This window comes from Heterocephalus glaber, unplaced genomic scaffold (assembly GCF_053883595.1).
Source record: "Heterocephalus glaber isolate CG9 unplaced genomic scaffold, H.glaber_assembly_v1.0 deba00000594, whole genome shotgun sequence".
In the NCBI taxonomy this organism is placed as follows: domain Eukaryota; kingdom Metazoa; phylum Chordata; class Mammalia; order Rodentia; family Bathyergidae; genus Heterocephalus; species Heterocephalus glaber.
Genome location: NW_028258151.1, coordinates 13,012,030 through 13,024,535, shown reverse-complemented (window position 1 = coordinate 13,024,535; position 12,506 = coordinate 13,012,030). Strand labels below are relative to the sequence as shown.

Sequence of the window (12,506 nt, the reverse complement as noted above, 5' to 3'; positions counted from 1 at the left end):
GAGCTAAATCCCTGGCCCCTCGCATGACCCTCTTAAAACAACTATTTTATTTCTTTTCCCTTTGATTTTTGTATTCAGGCAGACTGTAGAGGTGACAAACTAGGGCCACTACTATTTGTAGATAGCTGACTTTGTTAATGATCCTAGATTTATCTAGGAGAGAAAGTGCTCCTTGTCCAATTAAGATTTGTAAGTAGCTTTCACATGACTTCCAGCACACTGAAAAGAGTGAAGCCAGATGAAAGAATTGAAAAGAGGTAGTGAGGGAAGAAATAACTGTAAGAGACATATTTCTTTTTATTTTGTTGCAGCAAGCGGGGAAGAACTTCTGTCACAAGTTCACTCTATGCCAATTTACAAAAGGAACCATGAAAACTAGCACTTTATGCTTAAAAATTGGGTCTCTGAAGAGGGACCAGTTGGGTCAGTTCCTCTGATAGCTGATACAGAGACTGCCTGGATAAGTAGCGTGTCTTCTTGAACTGGGTTTAGCACAGGACAGAATCCTGTCTGGCACTGAGGGGAAGGGCATTCCTATGGCCTAGTGTGTCTCAGTCTGTGAGCATGTCTTGGAGACACCCACGGTGATGGGTTGGTCAGTAGCCTCCAGGTAGCTGCTGTGTTGCCTGCAGGACTCAGCCCTGAGGAAGGAAGAGGCTGATGCTCTACTATGGTTACCTTGTACGAGTCAGGACACCACCTTTCTTTTAAGAATCAAGCAGGGTTTCTTAGGAGCTTCCTGTACTTACCCAGTATTTACAAAGAAGTTAGGTCATTGTGCTTTGCAATCTTGTTAAAAAAACAAAAAGGATCCAATTGTAATTGCAAAAGAGAGAATTAAGGTTAACTATGAATTTCCTGCTTCTCATGGAATTAAATTTTCCCTCTTACCATTAAGTTACTGTGATTTTTCCCTCACATAATTTGAACATAAATTATCAGGCAAATATGAGCTAAGTCAGTATGGGGAATAAGGAGATAATGAAGTAAAAATCATTAAGAAGTTATAATTACAATACTTGGATTTTTCTTTTTTTTTTTTTTTTGGTACCGGAGTTCGAACTTAGGACCTTGCGCTTGCAAGGCAGGCAGCGGAACCACTGAGCTAAATCCCTGGCCCGATACTTGGATTTTTTTTTCTATTAACTTTATTGATACATTTTAGATATTAAATTCAGTTACATTCATCATTGGGATCGTATCTTTACATGATGTATCTTGGTTCTTATTTTTTTTTTCCTTCCCCTGCCCTCCCTTCACCCCCTCCACCCTTCTCTATTTGCAAAGACTTTGTTTCCATTTTTTCCTTTTCTCATATTTTTTTCCCTTCTTTCCTTTCCCCTACCCCTCCCACTTCCCCTACTCCTTTAGACCTTTTCTTCCTATTATACAATATCAATTATACATTTTTTAAATTACAATATCAAAATTTAGAGGACATTACCACAGATTTTACAGAATTTAAAAAGATATAGAAAGCATATTACAAAAATCCTTTCTGAAATAAATTTGACAACTTCTAAGAAGTACCTTGGAAGACAAATTAATGAAACTGACTCTGGAGGAAATATAAAATTTGAATAGCACCTATTAAAGAGAGTATATTCCTAGCTTGAAAACCTACCCATATGACAACAACAGGCTCATATACATTTTAACTGATGAATTATATCAAACATTTAAAGCAGAAAAAAGAAGGAACACTTCTCCCCTCATTTTAGGAAATCAACGTTGTGCTAATCCTAAAACTGGATAAAGATAATAGAAGAAAAAAAAGTATGAACATAGATAAAAATTTGTTTAACAAAACAAACTAGTAGGAGTCAGATCTGGCAGTATGTAGAAAGTGGTTTTATTATAGGGATGGCAGTGTTGCTTAAGCATTGGAAGATCCAACCCATAAGTCATCCTTTTAACACAGGAAAGGAAAAAGCCATATGATCCTGTCAGTAGTTGCAGAAAAAGTCCAATACTTGGATTTTTAAGAAGCAAAAATCTTGTCAATAAATTAGTGAAAAAGTAATCTACAAAAATAATGCACTAATATATTGAATTTACAGCAAAGTCTATTAATAGATTGTGATAAATGAATTTCTAATTCAACATTTTACAAAATAATTTTTAAAATAATAAAAATAATGACACCAACAACCTAAGTAAATGCAATTTTTTGCATTCTAAATACTACTTCTGGGCTGGGGATTTAGCTCAGGGTTTTCGCCGCCTGCCTTGCAAGCTCAAGGACCTGAGTTTGATCCCCGGTACCAAAAAATAAAAAATAAAAATAAAAAAATAAATAAATACTACTTCTGTTTCCTTAGTATTTTTCTCCACATATCTCTATGAAAGATGCATTTGTAAGGCATTGATTAATTTGGGGTTGTCCTGTCCCCCACATATTCTCTTTGCAATCTGTTCTTTAAATATTAGTTTTGTTATTGCGTTGTTTACTTTAAGTGAAAAAGTAAAGTCTTAGAAAGGGAACAGGGGTTAGAAGAAGTAAATCTTTCATCGGTGCTCTGATTAGGGAGACTTTGCCTCTGGAAGATAGGAACCAAAACTACCCATGAACATAAAGAAATGGGACAGCCAGTTTTGCTAGTGTAGGGATGGCTCTACTTCAACGTGATGATACAAAAAGAACACCTTGTACAAATTGTGTGCAGGTTCTTATTTCCCTGTAATTTCATCTGTTTTGTAACAGGAAGATCGCTATTGCTGCTTCCATCTTACACTCAGTTACGTGGGTCTCATCAAACCTTTGGGGGACCCTGTTTGCAGCCTTGTATCTACTGCAAGTGGCTCTTATTTGGCATATGTATATTTGGTCATCTGGGCTTATCCTTTAAAGGACCTGTTTTGAAATACTGTTTTCCACTTTTTAAAACTTCAAGTGTGGATTTTTTTTATTATTCAATACCAAGTTCTAAGAAAGTTAAATATTGTTCTTGTTTTGTTTCATGTTTGATAGTTATCCAAAATATATCTTATCCATCATTCAGATGATGAATAGTTGAAGTTAGAGTTACCTATTTAGCAAATAAAAACAGGGCAGAAAATACAGTTATATTTGAATTTCAGATAAACAATGCACAGTTTTTCAGTGTATTCCTATTCCCAGTTTAGCTGAGTGTCCCGTATTTTATCTGACAATACCAGTTAAGACGAAATCAAATTCCAGGATTAGATGGACTGGAAAGTTGGGTCACAGTACTCAAGGTACAAATTAAATATAAATGAACATGTATATTTGAATCTTTTTTAGGTCTTATGGTACTCTAGTTATGTATTAAGCCCTTACCTTTTGGATATATTTACTAAAACATTTATTGATGAAATTGTGTAATGCTTGGGATTTTCTTCTAAATAATACAGGAATCAAGGAAGTAGATTGGAGAAAACTGGCTGTGTGTTGATAGGTATATGACAGTTAATTGTCTTATTTGGTCTACTTTTGAAATTTACCCTAAGAAATTTGTGTGTGTGTGTGTGTGTGTGTGTGTGTGTGTGTGTGTGTGTGTGTGTGTAGGTCATGCCTTTAGGTTAAAAAAATTCCATCATTAGGCCTGGGATTTTTTTTTTTTTGGTACTGGGGATTGAACTCGGGAACTTGTGCTTGCGAGTTCGATCCCCAGTACCAAAAAAACCCCCCCAAAAAACCACAAAAAAATTCCATCATGTAAGCATCTCAGATGTCTAGCAACTGAGGACTTATAAAGTAGTAGAGGAGAGGAGGCTGCACATGGAGGCAGGGCTTCTGGACCAGGTTGGAAATTGTGGGCATCTTTGTTCCTATTTGTCATCTTGATTTTTGTCTCTATCTTTCCATGGAACAATGCAAGAGATTTGCCCAGTTAGTCACTACCAGCCAGGAGTTCAGATTGTTCAGGAGGATATCTGGGGAAGCTCATGAAAAGGAGAGCCAGGATAAGTAGAAAGAGATGATGCTTTATACTATGGCGAGCCTTTCAAAAATAGCTAAACATGAAGTGAAGCAAACTGTTGGGTTAGGTCAAAATAACAAACATTACATTTTTCAATTTGTTCATGGTTTTTCCAAAACAAATCTCTCTAAGTGATTGGATTGAAGCCCTGGAAAATTAATAAATTGAGTAAACAGTCTAATAAGTCAATATAGGTTCAGCTCCCCTAGCAGGTGAGCCATCAACAGATGGGAATACTCAGTCTCTGGCATTATTCCAGGAAGTTATTTATTGATGGACATATTTAATGGTTTTCTTTTTTCTTATTCCAGGATTTTCTTCAAATGCTGTTGGAGAACATCCCAGAAGAAAAAAGGTGAGGACCAATTTAGGAATTAAGTGTCCAGTTTTACTTACAGTGCTGAAAAGAACCCTACCAATTTGGGTTATTACAATGTAGAAAGTTCAATCTTTCTTAATAGAGGCAGGGTCCTAGCTCAGCCAGTGGAATCACAGGACAATCAGCCTGTCTTTGGGACAGGTCCAAGTGGATATTGGTGGCCGGCGTACACAACCAAATGTCCCCAGAGTCAGGAGCCCTGAATGAAGTACAGGAAGAGATCCTGGCACAGTCTGTGACCTCAGCTGCTGTAAGAAAGAATGGAAGAGAAAAATGTTCTAAAATCTAGGGCAGCTCCAGTAGTTTAATATAAGGAAAGACTGTTTAATTGAAGGTGAAAATGCAATGTAGTAATAAGAACTTAGGATGTAAAGTCGGGTTCTCATAAGTTCTAAATCCAGATCTGCTATTTCCTAACTATGAAAATTGGAACAAGTCACTTAATCCCTCCACATTTCAGTTTTTTACCCTCATTAGCAGGGTCTTAGGGAAGATTAAAAGAGCTGACATCTGTTTAAAAAGTAAGCACTCAATTAATGACTGCTACACTACAGTGACATAATCAAATTCTGTGTACCAGGCACTATACACAGGATCTACACACAGTTATCATTCAGCCCTCATAACAGCATTCATCATCACATCATTCGCATAGGCATTATTATAAACCAGCATTTATTGAGAGTTTACTTTATGAATATACTCATTTAATACTCAAATTGATGGTTTTTGGTATATTATGGTTTTATTCCTATTTTACTGAGAACTGAGGTACCCAGAGGCTGCGTACTCAACCTGAGTGTCATGGCTCTCTGTGGTAGGGCTGGGATTTGAGCCCATGCAGATTTGTATCTGCTGTTAAAGTTGGGTAAATTTCTGTGAGGTTCATAGAAGCTAACTTTCCAAAATTGCTTAGCAAGTAAGATGGCACATATTGAAATTAGATTTGTATGGCCTTATCCCATGCCCTTCTCAGAATACTCCTTAGCATGGGGCTCACTGCCCTGGAAATAGAGGAGATTCTCATCCTTGGAAATGTTCAATTTTAGGTTGCCCGGCTCCCTACAGGGTTTGTAGAGAAGACTTAGGACTTTTCTTATAGGCGGACTAGGTTAATCCCAGTTAGATTCAAACTTCCTATGTTAACTTGGACCCTAAAAGTAAATACCTTGAAACATAGTTTCTTATAGCAAAATTAATATTCATACATTAAAGGGGGACATCTTAATTATTTCTTTGAAGACAGGATCCTGCTTTCTTTTGGTTTTTTCTCCCCATCAGGAATTTGTTCCTGTATATATCTTAATTCTTCTTCTTTTATTCCATTCCCCTCCCTTTCCTTCAACCCTTCTTCCCCTCCTGTTTTACAGAAGCTTTCTTTCCATTTTTTTCTTCTGTTCTCTTTCATTTATCCTTTTCCTTTCTGTCTCTTCCCCCTCCCTTGTTCCCCTTCCCTTTTGAACATGTTCTTCCTATTTCCCAATATCTGTCCTTCATTATGTTCCTTCTTTATCCTTTAGGTTTACCATACAAGAGAAACAATGCAATATTTAAACTTATGTGTTCATTTTATTTAACTTAAGATTATGGTTTCGAGCTGTATCCTTTTTCCTACAAATGACTGAAGTTTATCTTTCTTTATGGTAGAGTAGTACTGCATTGTATATAAATACCACATTTTCTTTACCCATTCATCTGTTGATGGGTATATGGGGTGTTTCCAAGATTTAGCTATTATAAATTGTGCTGCTGTAAACATGGGTGTGCATATATTACTGTGGCATGATGCTTTTTACGCTTTCAGGAAGATACCTAGGAAGGGAACAACTGGGTCAAATGGAACCTCTAATTTTGTTTTTTTGGGGACTCCCCAACCTGATTTCCATAGTGGTTGTACCAGTTTACACTCCCACCAGCAATGGAGAAGGGTTCCTTTTCTCCCACAGCCTTGTCAGCATTTTTTATTCATTGATTTCTTGATAATAGTCATTCTTTCTGGAGTGAGATGGAATCTCAGTACTGTTTTAATTTGCATTTCTTGAATGACCAGTGATGTGGAGCATTTTTTTCATATATTTATTTGCTGTTTGTACCTTTTCATCTGAGAAATGTCTATTCATTTCAGATGCCCATTTTTGGACTGGATCTTTAAATTGGGGAGATTTTAATTTTTTGAGTTCTTTATATATTTTAGATGTTGGTCCTTTGAGGAATAACTGGTAAAAAATTTTTTCCATCCTGTGGGTTGTCTCTTCTTTCTGTTGCTGGTTTCTTTTGCTGTACAAATGCTTTTAATTTGATGTTATCTCAGTTGTTGATTGTAATATTTCCTGTATGATTGGGGTTTTATTCATGAAGTCTTTGCCTGTATCTGTGTCTTCCAGAATTTTACCTATTCTATATTCCAGCAGATATAGTGTTTCTGTTTTTATATTTAGATCATCAATCCATCTCGACTTTAGTTTAGTGCATGTGAGAGATATGGGTCTAGGTTCAATTTTCGGCATGTGGAAAGCCAGATTTCCCAGCACCATTTATTAAAGAGTCTGTCTTTCTTCCAGTGAAGGTATTTGGCCCCTTTGTTGATGATAAAGTAGCTGAGTGTGCTTGAAGTTGTTTCTGCATCTTCTGTTCTATTCCATTGATCCTCAGGTCTGTTTTATTTCTTGCCAGTACCATGCTCTTTTTATCATGGTAGCTTTGTAGTATAGCTTCAAATCAGGGATTCTGATGCTTCCAGCCTTACTCTTGTTGCCCAGAATTTCTCTATGTCTCTTCTGGTTCCAGTATGCATTGATACTTTGATTGAGATTGCATTAAATCTGTATAACAGTTTTGCAATTATGGCCATTTTTACTATATTTGTTCTGTTTATCCAAGAACAGGGGATATCTTTCCATTTTCTGATAGCCTCTTCAATTTCCTTTTTCAGAAGTTTTCAATGTATAGGTCTTTCACTTCCTTTGTTAGATTGATTCCTAAGTATTTCACTTTTTCTTGATGTATTGTGAAAGATGCTATTTCCCTAATTTCTCTTTCAGGGAGTTTGTTATTCATATACAGGAATGCTGTGATTTTTGAATGTTGACTTTGTATCCTTCTATGGTGTCGAATTTGGTTATTAGTTCTAGAAATCTTTTGGTGGAGATTTTGGGGTCTTCTATGTAGAGTATCATGTCATCAACAAATAATGATAATTTAACTTCTTCCTTTTCTGTCCATATTCTTTTTATTTTATTCTCTTGTCTAATTGCTCTGGCTAATGTTCCCAGAATTATATTGAATAAGATTGGTGACAGTGAGCGTCTTTGTCTCATTCCTGATTTTAGAGTGAAACCATTCAGTTTTTGTCCATTTAGTATGATATTGGCTGTTGGTTTGTCATAGATGGCTTTTATCAGATTGAGATAAATACCATCTATTCCAGTTTTCTGTAGGGTTTTTTTAAAATCATAAATAGATGTTGGATTTTGTCAGATGCTTTTCTGCATCTCTTGAGATGATCATTTGTTTTTTTGCCCTTGGTTCTGTTAATGTGGTGTATTAAATTTGTTGATTTGCAGATATCGAACAATCCCTGAATCCCTAGGGTAAGTCCCCATTGGTCATGGTATATAATACTTTTGATGATTTGCTGCATTCTGTTTGGCAGGATCTTACTGAGGATTTTTATTCATTAAGAGGATTGGCCTGTAGTTCTCTTTTGCTTGGATTCTTCTCCGGTTTGGGTATCAGGGTAATGCTTTCTTCCAGGAATAACTTTGGGAGTATTGCTTCTCTTTCAATTTCATTAAAGGGTTTGAGAAATAGTGACAGTAGATCTTCTCTAAAATTCTTGTAGAAATCAGTAGTGAATCTGTCAAGACCTGGGCTTTTCTTTTTTATTTTTTTTTTATTACTTCTTCAATTTAATTGACTGATACTGGGTTGTTTAGAATTTTTATATCTTTTTGATTCACCTTTCATAATTTGTATGTGTCTAGGAACCTGTCCATTTCTTCTAAGTTTTCCATCGTATTAGAGTATATATTCTCAAAGTAGGTATTAATGATCTTCTGGATTTCTTCAGAATCTATTGTCATTTCACCCTTTTCACTCCTAATTGCATGGATTTGGGTCTTTTCTTTCCTTTTTTGGATAAGGTTGGCTAAGGGTTTGTTTATTTTATTTAATTTTTCAAAGAACCAACTCTTTAATTCATTGATTCTTTGTATTATTTTCTTAGTCTCAATTGCATTAATTTCTTCTCTGATTTTTATAATTTCCTCCCTCTTACATGCTTTGGATTTAACTTGCTTTTCTTTTTCTAGAACCTTGAAGTTCAACATTAGGTTATTTATTTGAGCTTGCTCTTTTTCTAACATATAAATTTCTCTCATAGGACTGCTTTCATTGTGTCCCATAAGTTCTGATATGTCATATTGGCATTATCTTTTAACTATAGAAACTGTCTAATTTCTTCTTTAATTTCATCTGTGATTCATTGGTTGTTGAGGAGGGTAATATTTAATTTCCATGTATTTATGTAGTTTTGTGGTTTCTTTTGCCATTGATTTTCAATTTCATTGCACTATGATCTGATAATATGCATGAGATAATTTCAATTTCTTTATATTTACTTAAGCATATTCTATGAGCTAATATGTCTATTTTGGAGAAAGCTCTGTGTGCTACTGAGAAAAATGTGTATTCTATTGTTGAGTAGAACACTCTGTAGATATCTACTAAGTCCATTTGTTCAAAGGTTTTGTTCACCTCTAATACTTATTTTGATTTTTTGTCTAGTCTGTTTGTGACAGTGGGGTATTGATATCCCCTATTACAATTGTATTAGTGCTTGTCTGATTCTTTACATCTATTAGTGTTTGTTTTATATAGTTGGTTTTATTTGGTGCATACATATTTATGGTTGTTATCTCTTCCTCTTGGATTGTTTTTGTAACAAGTATGTAGTGACCTTCTTTGTCTCTTTTGATCAATCTTGGCTTGAAATCCACTTTGCAAATAGAAAAGCTATCCCAGCTTTTTTCCAGGTTCCTCTTGCATAGAGTATTGTTTTCCCATCTTTTGATTTTCAGTCTGTGAATATCTTCTTAAGTTAAAAAGATGGATGCAGCATAATGTTTCTTGATCCATTCTGCCAATCTGTTTCTTTTGATAGGTGAGAGACTATTCACATTGATGGTTTTAGCCAATACATATTGACTTATCCTTGTCATATTATTTTCCTGTTGGCTCCCTTTCTTTCCCTTCTGTTTAATTGCTTGCTTTGCCTGGTAGATTCATTGCATTAGCATTCTTGGAATTGCTGTCTTCATTGCCTTTTTCTAGAATATCTTTTATAACTTTTTGGAGTGCTGGTTTGGTGGTCATGAACTTCTTTGAGAGTTCTTTGTCATGGAAGTATCTTATTTCTCCATCAATTTTGAAAGCTAGTTTTGTGGGATACATCAGTCTGGGTGTTAGAGGTTGTTTTATTTTAGAGCTTGAAGGCTCCTCCTTCTGATTCTCAGTTTTGGTTATGTTTTTAATGCATGTAATAGATTTCCAAATATGCAAATGAATTCTTTGGCACAGTCAGTCTTAGATTTGTGTAATAGCAATCACCTATATGTTGATAAGCCTGTCTCATAAGCAGTGTAAATTGAATGTCTCAAGGGTGAAGTATCAGGGCTTCTGCCTCCAGGAGAAGATCTGGGGCCATTAGCATGTGGAGATTTTTCTAAGCATTTAAATTTCCCCATCTTCCAACTTCCATTCAGAAAGGCTCCAAATTCTTCCTCCCTCCCTCCCTTTTTCTTTCTTTTCCAAATTCTGTTTTCTACAGGGAGAAGTGTTATTGATAGCCTTTTTTAAAAAAGTGGAAACATACACATAAAGTAATCCAGTATATCATACAGAATTAACATACCTGATAAATTCCTTTATTGCCACCTCTGATGTTCATGCCTTTTGATGCTGATGGTAGTCTTATCCAGAGAGATCGCGTGAGGTCTTAGTAATTGGCCAAGATAATTAGCTTTTTTTTTTGTACCGGGGATCGAACTCAGAATCTTGCGCTTGTGCAGCAGGCAGCAAAACCACTGAGCTAAATCCCCAGCCCGATAATTAGCTTTTTAGAAGACTGCTTGATACTTGAAGGAGCTGAAACTTGACATGGAAGATTTTAAATGTTTCAGATTTACCATCTTTTTTTTTTAATGTAGACATAGGAGGGTTTTTTGCTTGCAAACATCAGATCCAATGTCACCATTATTTTTCCGATCAAGAACCTGCAAGATATATATATTTTCCTTTTCTTTTGAATCTACCCCTGAGTAACTTTTCAGGTCCTCTGATAGAATGGGGCAGTTTCCATGGGAACTAAAATAGAAGGGGCTTGGGGAGACAAAACTCACAGACATGGCATATTACCTCCTTAGGAGGTTACCAGTCTGCTCTGAGCAATAACTATGGATTTCTTTTAGAAGAACTTCTTAGGGCATAAATATAGCAATTTTCACTAGGGCAACAAAGTATGTTTTTGGTTTGGGAGGTCTTTTAACCTTTTTTCATAATAAGGTTGTGGAGTTCATTTGGATGGCCCCTGAGCCCTCTGGCTCTAGAAGACCTGGGTTTTATCACTGTGAATATTTATTGAGAAAAAATATTTTATTGAAGCAACACACTGAGCTGACAAAGAGACTCTTGTGATTGTGGAAGTTAAAGATGGTGGCCACCACCCGCCAACTACATGCCCTTGGACAGGGTACCTCTCCCAGTTAGGATTTTTGCTTAGCGGGTTTAAGTCTCTTATTAAAAAGTCTTCTGAAAAGTTAAGGTGATTTCATTCCTACAGTGAAACTACTTTAGTAGTCATATCAGAATATATTTTAAAACTTAAACATCTTTCCTGCTAATCTCAAAATCTAGTTTGGCTATTAAAACAGAGTGTTTACCCTATTACCTATGCAACATATTGTACCAATTTTATCTAGGTCTCCAAAAGCCTCACACCTACCCCCTAGAGCCTCTAATCTTTGGCCTTGGTTGCAAACTGATCCTTGAGCACATCTGTTAGGCACGTGAGCTGTTCTAAACAGGGCAAGGCTTTTCAGATCAGACCAGTCAGTTTGTGTGTCTCTGTCACACTGGCCTCTGCAATATTCTTCTGCTTGAATTCATTTAAAGTTCTTTGTTGAGCATCTGTCATAGCAGATTTTAGGCTGGATGGTAGGGAACAGAGAAGAATAAATTCCGTGTTCAGCCCTCAGGAAGCTTCTAGCTGATTACTGGAGACATGGACAAAACAAGACTTTAGAATCAGTGTGGAAAGTGCTGCAGTGAGATTTGGAGTCCTGAGGGGCACAAAGAAAGGTATCCTCAGTTTCAGCCTTGAGCCTTCAGTCAAAGGTGTCCTGTTGCAGGCTTTCAGGATAGGAGTACCACCAGCAGACTGGCAAGATGTCTTGGGGGCAGTGTGGAAGGTAGATGGGGGCAGGAAGACTAGAAGCCAGGAAGCCAGTCCAGGACCCCTAGAGCAGTGTAGGCAAGACATTGTGAGAACTACAATTATGGTAGAGATAGTAACAGTGGCATTGCGGTCTGAATGTACCAGGCAGATCTGAAAAATACTGAGAGCTGCCACAGACATGAGTAGGTGGGATAGCTGTGAATATAGAATAGAGGGATCAAGCACCCACCTGACCTTTCTTGGCCACTAAGTTAGCTACACAGTGAACTGGTGTTGGAAGTGCAGTGGGGGAAGATGTTTGTCCTTGGAATCCATGGAAGGGGAGAATATTTGAAGGTAGAAGAAGAGAAGAGAAGAGAAAACCAAAGTGCTGAGAAGGAAATCCAGAGGATCCTTGTCCTACCCCACCCCCCACCCCAGCCAAACAGCACCCTGGGGAGTTTGGGTCCAGTGTCCCTTGCCTGCCTGGTGTTCCACTGTCATCCTAGCTGTTGGTTCTTACTTTGCCCATCAGTTATAGTGCATGTTCATATGTTTGTTTTAATCCAGGACTTTTCCTACCCTGCAGAAGTAGGAAGCATTCATTTTATAAATATTACATCAGCAGTCTTCATTATCTATTCAAGCACAAAATGCCATGTTCTGATCAGGAAAATAAGCTATGTGCAAAGCTTTGAGATGGACACTTTTTGTATCCACATGTAGAGAGAGAATTAAAAAATGTAAATTA

At 36.6% G+C, this 12,506-nt stretch overlaps 1 protein-coding gene across 32 annotated transcripts in view; it reads left to right on the top strand.

The window, feature by feature from the left end:
* Positions 1-12,506, top strand: part of Aopep (aminopeptidase O (putative)) — a 418,900-nt gene that overhangs the window by 255,661 nt on the left and 150,733 nt on the right. For all 32 annotated transcript variants that reach the window (XR_015448844.1, XR_015448845.1, XR_015448841.1 and 29 more), the window contains one exon: positions 4,256-4,299. Coding sequence is in view for 25 of the 32 variants with exons in the window: in XM_021259370.2 (XP_021115029.1) it covers positions 4,256-4,299 (44 nt within the window). In the remaining 7 variants the exon portion in view is untranslated. The remainder of the gene's footprint in view (positions 1-4,255; positions 4,300-12,506) is intronic.